This window comes from Myzus persicae, unplaced genomic scaffold (genome assembly GCF_001856785.1).
Source record: "Myzus persicae strain clone G006 unplaced genomic scaffold, MPER_G0061.0, whole genome shotgun sequence".
NCBI lineage: Eukaryota > Metazoa > Arthropoda > Insecta > Hemiptera > Aphididae > Myzus > Myzus persicae.
Genome location: NW_019102724.1, coordinates 245,037 through 262,960, shown reverse-complemented (window position 1 = coordinate 262,960; position 17,924 = coordinate 245,037). Strand labels below are relative to the sequence as shown.

At 30.6% G+C, this 17,924-nt stretch overlaps 3 protein-coding genes across 5 annotated transcripts; 2 read left to right on the top strand and 1 right to left on the bottom strand.

The window, feature by feature from the left end:
• LOC111033031 (S-phase kinase-associated protein 2) lies at nt 1-4,208 on the top strand. 2 transcript variants are annotated; one of them, XM_022313588.1, is made up of 9 exons: nt 1-378; nt 443-560; nt 1,791-1,863; nt 1,935-2,158; nt 2,223-2,313; nt 2,397-2,574; nt 3,480-3,607; nt 3,681-3,846; nt 3,918-4,208. In XM_022313588.1, exons 1-9 carry the CDS (start codon nt 338-340, stop codon nt 4,132-4,134), a joined length of 1,236 nt encoding a protein of 411 aa, XP_022169280.1. In that variant the 5' UTR covers nt 1-337; the 3' UTR covers nt 4,135-4,208. The 2 variants fall into 2 exon arrangements, with proteins under 2 accessions (XP_022169280.1, XP_022169281.1); XM_022313589.1 differs by having other exon boundaries at nt 6-378; nt 443-557.
• Nucleotides 4,209-8,113: 3,905 nt separating this feature from the next.
• LOC111033021 (eukaryotic translation initiation factor 3 subunit G-like) lies at nt 8,114-9,336 on the bottom strand. Its single transcript, XM_022313565.1, has 3 exons — nt 9,161-9,336; nt 8,605-9,104; nt 8,114-8,536 (listed from the first exon to the last, which is right to left on the bottom strand). The coding sequence occupies exons 2-3, from the start codon at nt 9,102-9,104 to the stop codon at nt 8,197-8,199; spliced, it is 840 nt and encodes a 279-aa protein (XP_022169257.1). The 5' UTR covers nt 9,161-9,336; the 3' UTR covers nt 8,114-8,196.
• Nucleotides 9,337-9,490: 154 nt separating this feature from the next.
• LOC111033020 (calcium homeostasis endoplasmic reticulum protein) lies at nt 9,491-16,507 on the top strand. 2 transcript variants are annotated; one of them, XM_022313564.1, is made up of 16 exons: nt 9,491-9,897; nt 9,988-10,158; nt 10,486-10,712; nt 10,794-11,029; nt 11,111-11,185; nt 11,255-11,366; nt 11,443-11,658; nt 12,030-12,105; nt 13,555-13,800; nt 13,865-14,022; nt 14,125-14,258; nt 14,317-14,490; nt 14,557-14,724; nt 14,788-14,926; nt 15,065-15,201; nt 15,889-16,507. In XM_022313564.1, the coding sequence occupies exons 1-16, from the start codon at nt 9,873-9,875 to the stop codon at nt 15,890-15,892; spliced, it is 2,298 nt and encodes a 765-aa protein (XP_022169256.1). In that variant the 5' UTR covers nt 9,491-9,872; the 3' UTR covers nt 15,893-16,507. The 2 variants fall into 2 exon arrangements, with proteins under 2 accessions (XP_022169256.1, XP_022169255.1); XM_022313563.1 differs by having other exon boundaries at nt 9,873-9,897; nt 15,065-15,205.
• Nucleotides 16,508-17,924: the final 1,417 nt, after the last annotated feature.

Below are 17,924 nucleotides of genomic sequence, written 5' to 3'. Positions count from 1 at the left end.
ATCGTCTTTTTTATCCATGACATTTTTATAGGTTATGTACTTAGGAGGGTATTTTAATGAACCGCCTTTTTATTGTTCAGCGGTCATTAGAGATTAGGTATAAATGAGTAGTGGGTTAAATCGTATTTACTAATTATTTAAATGGTGGAACGCTGAGTATTGAGCAGTGAATTTTGGAATCAGATCAGCTTGTTGCGTTGCCGCGTTGGCATTACATACTTGTCTCGCTAGGATTCTTCATACGGTTTTATTACCTCGAAACAGAACTACATATATCGATTCCGCTGCGTCCGGAAAACAATCTGTTGATTTGACGGCTTTTCTATCCTTTTCAGGGATGGAGAATTCAGATGAATCGATCTTAAAAAAAAACGATGTGTAAGTATCTAATGGGTATTTGTGTACAAGTATTGCCATTTAATAATTGCATTAATTGTCACAGGACTGATAGTACAAGTTCATCAAGTTACTTTGAAGACTGTAAAGATCTAGGTGTTTATAGTTTGGAAAATACTCGAGTCTCCAAACGCAGTCGTTATTTGTATCCTGATACCAAGGTAGTTGGTATTAAAAATATTTTTTATTTTATTCGATTTATAAGAATTTTAATGTTGTCTGACTGCTTAATATCATAATATTGGCATAAATAAAAATATAATAAAGATGGGCTTGGTTTGGGACAGTTTAAGGTATCATAATCAAGATATATATTTTATATAAGTATCCAAAAATTAACTTTGTGTGTCTTCAAGTACTGTAGCTTGATTTTAATCCGAGAAAGAAAAATATATACTTATTATTTTGTATGAAGTTGATGTTCATATTAATTAATCATCCAATGGAGGTGGTGGTGGAAATAATATCTATCTAAGAAGTAATTTTAATATTTTTAATAATGACCCAAACCCACTTGTTGAAATCCAATGGTTAACATATGGTTATAATTTATAAAAAAATCAATCTGTTTTTTCCCATGACCATTAAGGTAAAAATTAAAATTGGAAGGAAAGCAGATCAACTATTATGATTATGTTCTATGAATTATTGGTTCATATAGTATTACCTACTACGCTGATATTTTCATTGAATAATTTATGTTTAATTTACTTAAATTATCCATCAGCATTTATTCTTTAAAATTTTTTTTTACCCCATATTTGTTTTAAAATAGTAAATACTAGCATTTTACCCTTTCAAGTTTATATTTGAAAGCTAAGTAATAGGTTAGGTTTGGGACACATGATGTGTACAACTTGATGTTCTCATTTTAAGAGGACGTGATACCTACATATGTTGTCTCTGTCTTACAAGTGTGTAACAGCAAATTTTACGCTCAACAGAACACGTGTAGCTCCGTTAGTTTAAAAATTAGTGCAAATTGACCTCTTATAAAATCTAAAGGTAAGATTATTATCTAGGCAACCTCATAGGTTTTTTATTATATTTTAATTTTAACGCGAGTTATGAGTATTTTAAAATAGTAAATTTTTTATGCATCTTAAAATACTTCTTACCTTTAGATTTTATAAGAGGTCAATTTACTTTAATTTTTAAATTAACGGAGCTACACGTGTTCTGCTGAGTGTACAATTTGCTATGTTACGCACTTGTAAGACGGAGACAACACATGCGGGTATCACGTCCTCTTAATGTTGATATTTTAGTTATTCTATTGATCTTGAAACTGAATGTTATTACTTAATGATTAAAAAACTTATAAATAATTATACATATATTATAATACAACTATTATATAATATGTTCATTAATTTTGTATTTTTCCCATTTAGATATGGCCTATGGGTTATGGCTTGAATACTTATGTGTACAAACGTAAGCAAAAAAAATGTCAAATGAATAATGGTAAGTTAAAGTTTAACCCTAAAATTTTGTTTTATATGTTCATCATTAAATGATGTATTATTTGTTTACAGATGATTTTGATACATTACCAGAAGAAATAGTATTAAAGATATTTAAAATGGTGGACAAGCGCACATTACTAAAATGTGCTCTTGTATGCCATCAATGGCGACGTATTGCATATGATGAATCTTTATGGCAGTATTTAAACATTCCTTCTCGTCGTATGAGCATTTCGACTTTAGATAATCTTCTTGCCCGTAATATTAAATACTTTTCTGCTTCTCATTCAAATGTAAGTAAATTACCCATTTTGTTTTTATACTATAATTACTTATGTAATTTCAACTGTATTTCAGTTCTATATTTTTGCAAACCAGTGTTTATGTAAAACACCATTTCCCAAATTACAGTACTTGGATTTGAGCTCTGTATTTATGCATTATAATAGTAAGTATATAATATATATAAATATTTATTATATTAATGGAAAATTGCTGAAATTCAATATTTACATATATTTTATTTTTTAGCTCTACGTTCATTATTAAGGCAATGTACTAATCTGATAAAACTGAGTTTGGAAAACTGTTCAGTAGATTCTATATGTTGCCAGTACATTGGACTCAATACCAATTTAAAAGTACTTAACTTAGCTTCAACAGTTGGTCTTGACCGCAATGGCTTGGAACACATAGTGACTCTCCAAAAGTAAATATATTATGTGTTTGATGTTCTCGGGTAAAATAATTAGTGATACAAAATATCAATTAAAATGTTTAAATTTTAAATTTAATGTCTGTTCTCATATTTATACTGTTCAGTTGTTTAAAGACTTGTAAGCTTATAACTGTAGAAGACCTCCTGAAAACAGCTATAGTATAGCCACAGAAATACATTTATTGACTACTATTGTTGTAGGTTTTTGTCACAAGTAATGCTTAACCTTCGTAGTTTTATAAGAATTTATATTGGTTGACAGCTGGGGCGGACTGGCCCTGAGTGCTATAATCCTAGCAGTATTCCAAACCCTCATTTGTATTTATGATCTGGGCCCTGATTACCAGAATCTGGCCCTTATTTAAATTTAACTCTTTTGGTGATGTCGAACTTGATAAGTTTAAAAAAAAGTTGGCAGTCCGCCCCTAGTTGGCTATTCTGATCAGAGTCTCACTTGCATCCCCTGTAGGAATATCCAATCCATTCCTTTATTATCTATGATGTTTGAAGTGGATGAAGTTATATTTTATAAAAAAAATAAAATGTTCTATATATCTGATTACAATTACTATTGCTAAAAACCAAAACATTTATTTTTATACAATACCAGGCTAAACCACCTTAAATACCAACCATAGTGATTGTGGTAACTATGATAGCCAATTTCCTTGAACCAGTGTGTAATATATTTAGGCTTAAAAACATTTGTTTTGTTTAGTTGATATAGAAAGTTCTTGTATGTGTGTGGTTGGATTCAATTTTTTAATTTAGACCACTTAAGTAAATTTTGGATTATGACTGTCTTGAGAATACTAAAAACAAATTAGAACTTTCCCAAACATTTTTTTCTAGTTATTGCCTTGTTCCAGTGTAATTTTTGATTATTTATATTTCAGATTGGAAGAATTGAATGTGTCTTGGGCTAAATTGGAAGATGACAACTTACATTATCTAATGGCCAATATGATACCAAATATAAAATGCCTTAATATTAGTGGATTTTTGAAACAATTAGCAGACTTTGGTATGTTACTACTTATTAGTAGAACATTTTAATGGTTCCAACTAATCAATTGGTTTTTTTGAAAATATTCCAGATTTGACAAGGTTGAGTAGCCGTTGCATGAAACTAATTGAATTGGATATTAGTGATAGCCTTGCTATAACTGCAAGTAGTTTGGACAAAATCTTAGAGAATAATCATGAATTAAAAGTGTTGTCCATGAATCGCTGTTACAATATCGATACTCCTAGACTTTTAAAGTGAGAAATTTGAATGGTTTGAACTATTGATAAATATGTTATATTTTACTATAATTTAAATTATGTTTCAGTCTAACGGAAATTTCCAGAAGGAGGAGAAATTCTATTATGAGTTTGAGTGAAGTAAATTTTATCGGCATAACACCCAGACGAATATTGGAGGATATAGCTAATAACCCAGATGTGATTTTAAAAATAAATAAAAGTGTGTTTTCTGGTATTGGTCGTCCAAAACTGGCTCAAAATAAACACACCATTTGGGAAATTCCTGCTTTCATAGACTGTTAATACTATACTCTAGGTATGACTAATGTTCCATTGCCAATATACTGTGATTTAAGTTATAGACTATTAGAATAGAGGTGTATGAATTTTTAAATTCTGTTTTTTTTTAATTTCAATAATTTTGAAAAATTATCTATTATTTATTTATTTTTAACTGTAGTAAACTATTACTATTATTGAATAATTTTGGTAGAAATGTATGTCTTCTAATTTTTAATTTGAATATTTAGAACACAGAAAATATACATCTTGACTGATTAAGTTTTTATTCTTTAAATATTTTAGTTGATAAATAAAAAATGTTATCATAAAAGCATTTAATTTATGAGAATGTTATCAAAAATTTAACAAATTGAATATACTTTGTTAAAATGATTATTTTATTCTAAATATACTATATAATTTATGATTTTAGTAAATTATATTTATTGATGCAAATCGAAAAATTTATTTGGGTTTTTTTTGTTTCTTTTATTCTTGTTAAAATATATTTATGATTCAATTATTATAAATAGAAAATAAGAAATCAGTTGTTCACTGACAATATTTAAATCTTAATGTGTTTTTATGTTATTCATTTAGTTCATACAGACATAAAGTCCAATTACAATATAATTTATTTACAAAATGATATGATTATGACTCAAACTAAAAGTAAATTCAAAAATAATGATGAACATAATACATATTATCAATGATTGCTAAAGACATTAAAAATAATTTAACACGGATTCTTAATTTATGTAAAGTTTCCTTACTACAAACAATATTTATTATAATAGACGATAATTTAGGGCTATTTGAATTTTTTTAATAGCAATGTGTACAGAACAAGTAATAGTTGATTTATAAATTGAATGGTGTTCTCTGTGTACTTAACAATTAGTGGTAATGAATCATACGTTCTATTTCTTTTATCATACTTAATTGATGAGGAAACTGAAAATATATTTCATACAAACAACAGTTAGTAATGTGCGCAACACTTGGATTTTAGAGTAAATTAGAAGGTGTAAATACGTCTATAAAGCATCCTAGATTTTTTGATTATCATCCAAATATTAGTATGTAAGTTAAAGGTTATTAGGTTTTTTGAAGTGCTGATAATAGCTCTTAGGCTGGTTGAAATTCTTGAAAATTTGATAGAGGATCTCGCCTAAGTTCTTATACAAGTTTAAAAGTATGCATTGTTCTTTTAATAAGTTTTTGAAGTTAAAAATGTATAACATTTTCAATTTTTCTTGCTAAGGATTCACTATTTAATAGAATGTTCCTTATACATTTTTTTCTTTCAGCTACCTAAAATCTAAAAAAGATAAATCACAATTTATATTATTTTAGTTTGTTGTTTTTTATAATGTATTGTTTGTAGGGACATAAAACTATTTCTACTTATATTATTATTTGCTAACCAAATTAAAATTTTTAAAATATTAAGTTTAATTTTAAGCTATTCATGTTTCACACTGTCACACCGTTTTATCGTACACTGGTATTGAATTATAAGCTAATACAGCCAGCGATATAGTAATTGTTACACAATCATAGGTGTGCGCCATAGACACATAAGACAACTAGATAGCCGGCTACACGATAATATTGAAGTCGTTCAACCATATGCCAATAGGCCAAAATTGCATAGTTGATAATATATATATCATATAAATATGTATACGTGTATAATCTGTTGAATTAGGTATTTTGAAAACATTGCCCTGTTGACATATGGCTACGGCTACACGACTTCAATGTTCCTGTGGAAATATATAGGCAGTCCACTTTCTAGTTGTTTTATATGTCAATGGTGTGAGCACAGGTGGTGAAGGGTATGTTGGTGCACCACCTGCGGCTTTATGGCCTTGTGTTTGTTTTAGGAACAAATTGTTTATCCAAGTAGCAAATATGTTACTATTAGTACTTCTTTAGGAATTAATTATAATTTAAAAAATAAAAATGACATTTAAAATTTGTTTCTTCATAAATTACATCTGAATTTATAGCACAGAAAGAATAGATTAATCTATTCTGTGTTTATAGTAACCACAGTTGTATTTCAGTTTTAATAACTGTGGTAGTTTCCATTTAACTGAAGAAGTCATTGAAGAGTTTAAAACCTAGTAATTAGTAACTTCTGCTATACTTCGTCTGGAACTTAAGTTCCTAGTCAATTTTCATAATTTATTAAGGTCGTAAGTGAAAATATATGTTTCTCGTGGATATAAATTTATAATATAAGTAAATAAATAGTTAACAAAATATATTATTTTATTTTTATGGTGAATGGTGATGGTTATTTCTTTTAAATATTATAAGGTTTTCATTATTATACAACTTTATTTTCAGTTCATAATAAATAATAACCAACATAATTTTTTGTTGCATAAAAATAAGAAATTTACAAAATAAAATATTACTATTGAAAAAAAGTATTTTAATTGAAACCACTCCAAACATTTTAAATATTTTGTATTGGAAAGAATCTTGGATGATGTCAAAAATAGTAAGAGGAATGCACCACCTGCAAGCAATGTATGCCTGTGTAAACAATATAATATTATTATACCATTAGTTTTTGGAAAAAATTAGTTCAACCTGTCTGCTACTGTACTAATAGTAAGTGGCGTGGTGAGAGGTTTTCCAGAGGCCTTGGTCTCTATTGGATATTAGATGGGTAGATACTAGGTGTCAGTGTCTTTGCCATTAAAAATTGGGTTGAAGATTTTTGAAAAATCGAGTAAAAGAAAAATTAGGAAATACATAAATACAGTTTTTATAGTAATTCTGTGGAAAATTATGTAAAAATACTGTACAAACTACAGACTACAAAAAAACTAAAAATGTAGTCAAGTTGTCTATAATGTTAAATAACAGCTGCTTTTTAATATTCATTTATCTATATCAGTGTTTCTCAACCTTTTTACCAGCACGGACCACTTCGACAATATTTTATTGGCCGCGTACCGCCTCAATTTTACAAAAACTAGGAAGACCTTTTTCTTTTTGCCCATTAAGAAGAATACACAAAATTTTATTTTATACATATATTATTTTACTTTACATTTTATTACCTACTATACTTTTATACTTTACTATACTAAATAATTTACTTAGTGTGATTTTTGTGACTGCATTTCTTTGACCAGTTTTTCAATTCTTGGATGAATGTTGTAAATTATTGTAGCGATAATAGTATAATTTATGATACCTCTGATACCTACACACTTATAAAAGTGGATAATATTAATCAGTCGTCATGATCCAATGACACTAATAGGTAGCAACAACGATAAGATAACCGTATACCGCGTATAATAATATACGGTTCCTCAATAATTTATTATGTTTACCGCTATTTAAAAAAAAAAAATTGTAATAGAAATCGAAGAAAAAAAATCTATGGCACCGCGGACCACCTATGACTGCGCCACAGAGCACCGGTTGGGAAACACTAATCTATATAGTAAAAATTCTGGATCCACACCCGAACTCTTTCAGTAGCCTATTTATCAAATTGTTTGGAATTAAAATACCAGAAAAGGGATTTACTAGTTAAATAATTATTTTAGGGGGGACGAGGTGACCGAGTGGTCTGACTCTTCCGCTGCGACGCAGCCGGTCGCGGTTCGATCCTCGGCCACCAGGCGGCATTTTTCTCCGGACAAGTCGCGGTGACCGGAGAGCAAGTGCTGCCATCCCCCACCCCCGGGGCATGGCAGAAACCTACGGGTGCCCCATTCGAAATTCTGCCAAAACAAACACACACGTGTTCCCCCTACCGTTCCAAAAACCTACAAACCATCAATACAAAAAAAAAACCTACAGTACCTACTAATAGTTAATGGCCACAGTTGCCGGGCTCAGGATCAATTAAAAAAAAAAAAAATTATTTTAGTGATACTTACAGAATATATCATACAATATCAAACACAAAAAATGTAATTGCCAATATATATAATTTGTGGTTAAACAACAACAAAATAACTGACAGGACTTCTTAAATTATTATTATTATATTATATAACAATTAAACATTTTTAAAATCCATAGATTACATGTATTCAAATTTTATGCAGCTTTATAGTTATTTGTTGACCAACCAACATTCAATATTAAATGATCATATCCATAACCATGTAAGCCCTTAATTGCTCGTTCGGCATCCATTCTAGATTTGAAATTTACAAATGCATAGCCTTTACACGCGCCTGTAACCTTGTTAGAAGCCAAGAAAATTCTAGCAATCTGCCCAAATTTATTGACCAGTTCACTCAAATCTGCTTCTGACGTGCTCTCTGAAAGATTTTCAATGCGAATAGCTGGTACCTCATCATAACCACGAGAGTATGGGTCTCGTTTTCCAGCGGTATTTGTAGCTCCTTCTCGCGCTGAAGGTGGGATGTAAGGCCTAAACAACAATACAATGTCAAGACAATAGATGATAAAATTACAATGAACATTTCTAAATCATCTAACCTGTTAGTTCCTGTGTTCTTTTCTGGTTCTGACACTTTCTCTTGCACTAACTTTTTGTCCTCAACAATCAATCCGGTGCCTTTGAGATGACATGAGAAAGACCAATGTTCTCCGCCACAGGTACGACACTTGATGTTCATGTTTACATTCTTGAGCTTGTCTAACGGGTTCTCCTCTGCTTTGTCTCCATCTTTGCCAGACAAGAACTGCATCTGTATTTCCTCGGCAGGTATGGTTGTCGCAATATTTGGACCCGGCTTGTCGTTGCGCGAGTCACCGAACTTGGGCCACGTCTTCCGTTCAGCTATCGTTTTGGACACTAGCCGTTTTTCGATCTTGTAGGTGCGCACCACCTTTTCCTTCTTGTCATCCTTGTTCCACCGGTATTCTGTTATAATCCGGTTGTTACCTACCTGTTCGGTCTTTGGTTGCGGCAACGTTGTTTTCTCCAAGTGGTCCTCGACCTCGTCGGCCCAACTTACTTTGATCAGGTCCTTCATCTAAAACAAAACGCGATAATCAGGATACGGTGGTGAACAGTCAATGCGATACTTACTTTTCTTGGACCTTCGAAAGGGAATCGGAGAATTGATGCCTATCGCAGACTCTGTGGCTGAGTGGTGCGAAGTCTTCCCGGTGACGAAAGTCCAAAGGGAAGTCGAAACCTAGACCGGCTCGGCAAAAGACGAAAGTCAAAAGAAACAGAAATAAATAATGTAAACATCGCGTCGACCTGTTATCAACAGAACGCGCCTCGTGAGTCGACGTGAGTCGTGGATGGGACGCGCCTTGGTTACTAACACTGCAACCAAGACCACTTACCGATAACCGTCGGTTGGCTACGCTGTGATCTGCAGAATTTAATATTTATCGCGATTTTCGACAGTCCGACGGCTTACAAATGTTCTTGAATGGTAAAACAGTATAGGTGGTAGGGGGAAACAGTTTCCCAAATCCCAATCCCATGAATATTAATTTTGTAAACAAACCGCGTCCCAGCCTCTAGAGTATCGTGTCAGCTAGTCTGTACTCTGTAGCATCGAAAAGATATACTGGACTATTGGTCTGAACTCTGAGATTCCGGCTATTGCGAATTTCGCGAAGAGGGTGATCGAGCTGTAGACTAAAATTTCTCTCTGTCGACTACGACGAAGGAAGTACTCGCACAGAACCACGCAATCGACGATGCGAAATCGCAGTGTCCTTTTCGGTTGATCCTTGTAAACGCGCCACCACTCGCTTGTTGATTTTCGGCCAGCTCGCCAATAATGGACGTACCTCAACCGCCGGAAGGTAAAATCGCCGTCAGACAGCGATGAACAAAATCGAGGCGGCACAGTTTCTTTTTTTGAAGTTTTTTTATTTTTGTAATTCTTTTCGTAGATCACGAATTGCGCACGATCATCGACAAGTTGGCCGTGTTTGTTGCTCGCAACGGACCTGACTTCGAACAGATGACCAAGACCAAACAGAAGGACAACCCAAAGTTTGAATTTCTATTTGGTGGCCGTCACTTTGATTACTACCTGCGTAAAGTCTCAACTGAACAATCGAGTGAGTGGTGTTCGAAGACTCTCCCATAAGCTGTTACTAGTTGTAGGCACTATTGACACAAGCAGTTTGTGCAATCTATTTTTTTTCTTTTTAAATTTATAAGTCGATACCCAAATACAAACAGAGCCACTGTTTTTAAATGACAAATGTTTACATTTCGTTAGCTATTATGTTATAGCTAGTAATTCATTATGAAGGTGTCATCTTTGTGGATTTTATTATTGTAATTAATGACATAGTGTTTTGGTAAAATTATTCATGAATTTAAAATGGTCGTTGTACTAAAAACTGTTAAACTAAGTAAATTTTTTTTCTAAAATTATTTAGTACTAAATCAAAACAGTGTCAGAGAAATAGCTCAAGCTGCAGTTGCAAATAATTCCGTTAGTACACAGCAATTGAACATGGCAGCCGCAGCAGCACAATGGTTAAATTTAAACCAAACAAATGATTGTCAGTCATCAGTAGTTACCATGGAATCCCTAAATGCTCAACAAGCAAATCTGCAGCAACAAATTGCTCAGGCAGAAAAAAATTTTAACTCTCAACTAATGGTAAGAAATATAAGAATTAAAATTCAATTTATAAAATACAAAGTTCGTGAGTAATTCTTCAGTATAAATCAATGTTAATAGATGTTGGCCCAGCAGCAACAAGTGGCTACTGAAGATAAAATACTGTCGGAACAGCGAGAATTTATTAATTCTGAAGCCGCAGCTAATGAATTATCACTGGTTGAGTTGTCGTCTGTACTCGAACCAATTATTAAAGGATGCACTAAAGATGCAATAGCTAATGGTAAATCATGGATTATGAAACAAACTGCCAGTGAACGAAAAGTTGATGTAATCACCCAATATTTACTTATGGAGTAAGTGACATACCAATAAACCGCTATTAACCTTTTATCAATAATATATTTATATTCCCTAAATACTGTTCTTTGGTACAGAGTGATGGACCCGAATGCGGAATTTTCAAAGCAGTTGCATTTAATATATTTAGTAAATGACACAGTTCATCATTGGTAAGATGATTAATTGCTATTATGATAAATAATAAATTCTTTTACATTTCTTTTAACTGTTCTCTTTAGCATTCGTAAGTCAGAGAAGATACTGAAAACATCGCTTGAATCGATCATTGTACCAATGTTTTGTTCAGCAATGATGAGAGCAAATGAAGAACAAAAATCTAAACTGAGCAAGGTACTAACATTGTTAATTAATACCTATAATCACCTACATAATTTTACATAATTTAATTTTGTTTTGAAATCAATAGCTCTTATCTTTGTGGGAAACAAAAAATCATTATTTCCCCGAAACTATAATGGAGCGATTAAAAAATCCTGATAGATCAATGGCAGAATATAAGAGCAACCTATTAGAAAAATATAGGGATGCTGTCAATCAACTCAACATGATCATGAACAGTACATTACAAAATTACCGTAGCCAACATCAATCATTTCTAGCTCATTGTAACAATCAGATTCAGGTAATACAATAATTATTAAAAGATAATATCTTATGAAAACTTACACCAGATTCACTTTGAATATTAAGTGCTTACAAAGTCACTGATGTAGGTATAATAAAGTAACAAACCAATTCTTAGTTTACATTAAGCCATTGAAACATTTAAAAAATGCGTTTTAGCTTTTGTTAAAAGTATTTGCAAAACTATTCGTTGGACGTATAAAAATTTAAATTGTTTGTCCCTAAAATTTAATTTTAATGCCTATACAAGAATAGTTTTTGTATGTATATATTTATATTTACATGTATATTTATATTAATTATTTGTGTAATATTATATTCAACCTTTCTTTCATAAGTCATTTTTTATTGGGAATTCGATTATTTTAGAGTATAGAAAACCAAAAACGTTCGCTAGAACAACAAAAACAAAGGGTAACTCCTCTTTCAATTCCTCCAGCTCAAGGTAAGCGCACATCTGATTTAAAAAATGGACATTTTACACATTTTATGCAAAATAAAAGTTCAAATATTATTTATCATAAAAGTTTATGTTCAAACACAAGGTTTCAAAACTATATATATTTTAAATCTCAATACTTCAGCTTTCATTTATCCTTTACAAGTTAATTAAGATCATATTTTTATTAGATATACGTTACTGTAGATGATAGTTTTCAATTTTAAGTGTAGAGTGGTTAAAAAAATGATATCAACATTTTCTCAATAACTCTTTCATTTGTTTTAGTACTTCTAAATGTAACAATAAAGAATAAATACATTTTTTCATTATATTTTATAAAATATGACCAACATAAAATACCTCTTACCTATTTTTTTTTTGTAACTCAACTTTAATTAAGCACACTATTTTTGGAATTATTTAAATTAAAATAATAAAGAAAAGCAAAATTGTCCATTGATTAGTGTTCTTAGTATGATATTGTAAATAATTTCACGTTTTTGTTTTTTCTCTCAATACTATCTTTTGTTACAAGATTTACTTATATTGGACATGTTTGTGTATTGATTACATTATTATTTAATGATAAACAAAATATATACATAATATATATTATTTTAACTATATATAATGTTTGTATGTATATGATTTATTAATTTTTTGCAGCTAAGTTAATTTCTCATCAATTATTTTTATATATTTTTGAGACACATTTGTTTTTGTATTTTTGGTGTTAAACTTGGTATTTTTTTCATAATTTTATTTCGTTCAATATTTTTTATGATAGCTAAGTTTGTTCATTATTTTTTATATTTAAGATATGATAATTTGACTTAATATTGATTTTTTTAAAGAATAATGTGTGAATAATATAAAAATAGTAATTTTCTCATATTTATTAATAATATCAACATTTTTATATTGAATTGATTTTTCTGCTCAGGCTAAAAATAAAAAACTTGAATTGATTATTTATTAAATTAGCATTTATTGATCATACATTTTTAATTCATTCTGATAAAAATATTTTTTATTTATATTTATCAGGCTATAATTATTGATATGTTTTTGTCGTTTAATAAAGTTTAATAACTTAGAAACTTAGATACTAGAAATCATCATTTAGATTCTACTCAGAAAATGTTATTTATTTATTGTGATACATTACTTCATAATTCTAATGAACTATTTTAATGTCATGCTAATGTGTGATTGAACCTGTAATATGCTTTCTTTCTTACCTTATACACAATGTTCTGTAGGCTTTATTCTTATTATTTTTTGTTTAATATTCTGTTAAATAATTCCTTATGAAAGTAGTAAATGTATTTATATATAAGAATATATATATTATTATGTAATCATTATTGAAATGGAAACCTTGTGTACATATTCTCTTAATTTTGTAATATTTCCCCTTTAGAACCATTTCTCTTTTGTTTTTTTGTTTAGACGACACAAATCGACAGCATTTTAATGAAGGTCGTTTACCTTCTCCTCCTTCATACCAGAGTAACATGTCTGGGTATATGCAAGCCGACCCACAAAATTATCCACACCAGACAGATAATGGATACCAGCAAGACGATCACTATGGACAGCCAATGCAAAATTGTTTGCAGCAACCTCCGTCTATGTATAATAGACCTCCACCACCATTTAACCAACCTCCGCCCAATATACACTTACAACCTCCACGTAAGTATATTAGGTAGATAATTGTTATCACTGTTTACTGACATAAAAATATTATTAACTCAAGCTTCAATGGAATTACCTGATCTGAGCCGGCCACCTCCTAATTTTATGCAAAACAACTTTCCACTGCCACCACTTCAGCCAGATATTACGCCGGATGATTTGCTTCCTTCACTGCCATACTATGAACTTCCAGCTGGCCTTATGGTGCCATTAGTTAAAGTTTGTTAAAAAATAATAAATATAGTATATTATATTGTACATGTTATATTTTTGTGTGTATTAAACTTAATTGTACTTATACAATGATGGTATTTCATTCAGTTGGAAGATAGCAATTATAAACCTTTAGATCCAGACACAATCAGATTACCACCACCTGCTCCACCTACAGATCGCCTGTTAGATGCAGTCAAAGCTTTTTACATGCCTCCAGGGCATTTTGCTCCACGTGATAGGTAAATATTTGTATACAAGAGTTTATTATAATTATTTGACTAATGATTTTTGTATTAGTGATGGTTGGGAAAAACTTGGTTTATATGAATACTACAAAGCCAAACATTCTGCAAAAAAACAAAAAGAAGATGATATAGCTGATAATATAAGAGAAAGATCAAAGTCGCCATCTCCAATTATGTTACCTTCACTGAAAGATAAATCACCAGTTCGTAAAAAGCGTTACAGGAGGTAAGAAGAGTTAAACTAAAAAAAAACTATGAATTAGTGTGCCATTAATTGTTTTTATTGCTTTAGTCGTAGTCGAAGTCCAAAACCAAGAAGTCCGGCCAGGCGAATTGTAAATAAAAAAAACAGTCCACCACCAACACCCAACCGTGGTCGTCGAAGACGTTCTCCATCTAGATCACCATCACCTTCTCCTCCATCTTCTCAACGAAGTCCTACACCACCTTCATTTGGGGGGTAAGTAATATTGCTTGAATTTTATTTTTAGATCATATTTATAAAATATTTAATTGATTTTAGAACTAGTTTTGGTAAAACTGCACAAGAACGCTTGGATGAGTCAAATAAAGGTCATCAACTTCTGAAAAAAATGGGTTGGGGTGGTGCCGGATTGGGTTCAAAGGAGCAAGGTATCGACACACCAATTAGCAGTGGTGACGTAAGTAAAATGATGGTTGAAAAATGTCTTGTAGTAAATATTATACTAAATTTTTTTATTGTTATTGACAAATCGGTACTTGGTATTATATAAAATTATATTGACCCTTGCTTTGTGTTGGTCGTCATTATAAATTAGGTCCGAGATAGGACTGATCAATATAAGGGTGTGGGAATCAGTTTGAATGATCCGTACGAGAACTTCAGAAAGAACAAAGGCAAGGCGTTCATTCATAGGATGCGTACAAGGGCAGAAGAACGAATGGAAGGAAATGCGTAGGTATAGAGTTTATAAATTTGATTCAAAAATGTATGTAACATCATTGATTATAGATGGACATCAATGTTTACAGGGTTTTTGGAAATTTTGAATAACGTGACTAAACAATAATTTTTAAAAAATTAACAATATGAACAATATACCTAGTTTTGTTTCATTAGTTGCTTTAAAAAATAAAAACAGTATTATATCTGTTTATGTGTATGCAGTGTATAGCATAATACTTAATATTAATCTACTGTTTGGTTTTAATGTTTTAAATGAATCATCAATTAATTTCCATTAAATTAAAATAAAATTTCATTTTTTACCACTAACTTAAATAAAATATAGTGGTTTTAATAAATATTGAAACCAATATAGCTTATTTCATTAAGGTTTTCTTAACATTTATTAGAAGAAAATTAAGTTAAAATTGTTTTTTATTATTCACCGAATGTAGGAAGTAAGATCGAAGTACAATTATATGATTTAAATTATAATCTATTTAGGTGTAATAGGTTAACCTAAATCCACTGAAATACTACAAGTTAGTGATGTAATCATCTTTATTAACTGATACAATTTTTGGATCTATGACTGAAATCTCGACCTTAATTGTGTTTGTCTACTTACTAAAAATATATATTTTTATCTCTTTTTGAGGTTTGTCTTAATCATCTCATGCCAGTCTATTGTTTCAGGTGAACAATGTCCAGTTTATTTTATTTGTTATATGGTAATGTTATTTAGTAGAATGCCTCTATGTCTGTAGAGGTGTGGCTAAAACTCGTTGTATTGCGAATACATATATATTTTTTAGTAATAACATTTTAGCATACGGACAGAAAAACACCGTAAAGAACAACATTCAGAAATTATCTACTACTTTGTGAATATTTTTATCTACTATGTCTTATTTTATTTATAACAAAATCAATAAACTATATAAAAAAAAAAATTGTGTTACGTTAAATGTTGTTATTGTCACAAAATAATTACGAAAGTATGCAGTGTACATTTAATGAATACTGGATAAACTACAATAATTGTTTGTAAAACTTAGGTAAATTACGTGAACTTTTTAGAGATATTACATTACTACAAATGCATAGACTATAAATGTACAATATGTATTGTTTTTCAATTACAGTTATACATTATTGGTCAATATAAAATAATATATATATACATTTATTTTCTTTTTGTTATTTAAGTTGAGTTACTACAAATAGTGTTTTCTGTATAGTTAAGTCTTTCAATTTTTATACAAAATGTAATAAACCAAACATTCAATAAATAAAATATCAACTTTTGATATGGAAATGGAAATGTGTTATTTCATTTTTGTTTCAGCGTACACTGTTTAGATCAAAATTGGAATGCATCAAATTAAAGTGTATTAATATCAAATCATATTGCTCAATTTATACTACAATAATTCAAATTATCAAGAAATGCTTGATTAATTCTTATTTAACCTGTTGTTTGCCATGATTTGGTCTTTTTGACCTCGATGACGCAACATAAATTTAAAATACAAATTATTTTATTCATACATAATTGTAAATTGTATTAATACCAATCAATATTATTCTTGTAGAATAGTAAATGCCCCAGAGGGAACAGAGTACAGTTGGTAAATTAAATATAGATTGTAGTAATATAAGTATTTAGTAAAGACCTGCACGGGTCGGGCTTCCCAGACCGGCCGGGCTGGATTCTATAAAATGCAAGACGGGCCGGGCCGGACATCTATTAGGACAAAAGTTACGGGCCGGGCCGGACTATTTTTTCGACAAAAGTTACCGGCCAACAAAAAAAAAACATAATGGTATCTAATTTAAATTATAGACACGAACAAGTGAGGTATGACGAAATTTCTTTAATCTTTATTATGAAAAACCTATAAACAAACTACAGTAAATAATAATGTAAAATAACAACAGGACAGACGTGTGGCTATGACATAAGCTATTTTATTTATAACCACGTGATTTGATAAACCAGACAACGGGTGACTGTAATTCCCAGACCCGATGAAAAAAATGGATCTGCCCGTGCCAGGCTTACTTACGACAAAAACTATTCACTGGCCGGGCCGGGCTTTCTAAAATTTTTACCGTATCGGCCCGTGCAGACCTTTAGTATTTAGTTATTAGGTACTATAGTTGGCCTCCACACTAGTTTTTCTCTGTCAGCCACGGTAATTTTTGAGATAATAATAGAAAAAAATGTAAGTACACATACCATTAGTTAATAATTAATAGTAGATATAGGATATATAATTAATAATAATATTATTTAAGAGTAAGTAAGAGTTTTGAGGTTTTAACAAAAATTAAAAAACCTATTGGTATCTTAAATAAAATATATTCAACTATGTTTAGTTTACTTAGTAGAGTGGGAGAAAAAATTAAATTTCTCAAGTTAACCTCTAGTTAAGTTCAAGCAGTTCAACTAGATAATATTAAAATACTAGTCCTTAGCATACGATTCGCCAAAAAAAAACTATAATTACGTTTACATGAAGGTCGTAGACACATAAATCTAGTGACGGATTTAAGGGTTCAAATGAAGTCGGCAAAGAAGAGCCTCGTACAAAATGTATCAGTTACATTATAGTAGGTATCTACTTACCAAAGAAACTGATGTAGGTATTCATTATTTTGTGGCAAAACTAAATTTAGGTGGGCCCTAGCCACCCGTATACCTATTAGGAGAGGGTGGCCTCATCGCC

Coding starts and splice junctions, on each gene's coding strand:
- LOC111033031 (XM_022313588.1), top strand. CDS start 338: ATGGAGAATTCAGATGAATCGATCTTAAAAAAAAACGATGT. Junction 561..1,790: donor TGTATCCTGATACCAAGGTA/GTTGGTATTAAA, acceptor TTTCCCATTTAG/ATATGGCCTATGGGTTATGG. Junction 1,864..1,934: donor AAAATGTCAAATGAATAATG/GTAAGTTAAAGT, acceptor ATTTGTTTACAG/ATGATTTTGATACATTACCA.
- LOC111033021 (XM_022313565.1), bottom strand. CDS start 9,104: ATGAAGGACCTGATCAAAGTAAGTTGGGCCGACGAGGTCGAGGACCAC. Junction 8,537..8,604: donor AAGAACACAGGAACTAACAG/GTTAGATGATTT, acceptor ATTGTTGTTTAG/GCCTTACATCCCACCTTCAG.
- LOC111033020 (XM_022313564.1), top strand. CDS start 9,873: ATGGACGTACCTCAACCGCCGGAAG. Junction 9,898..9,987: donor CGTACCTCAACCGCCGGAAG/GTAAAATCGCCG, acceptor TTCTTTTCGTAG/ATCACGAATTGCGCACGATC. Junction 10,159..10,485: donor AGTCTCAACTGAACAATCGA/GTGAGTGGTGTT, acceptor AAAATTATTTAG/TACTAAATCAAAACAGTGTC.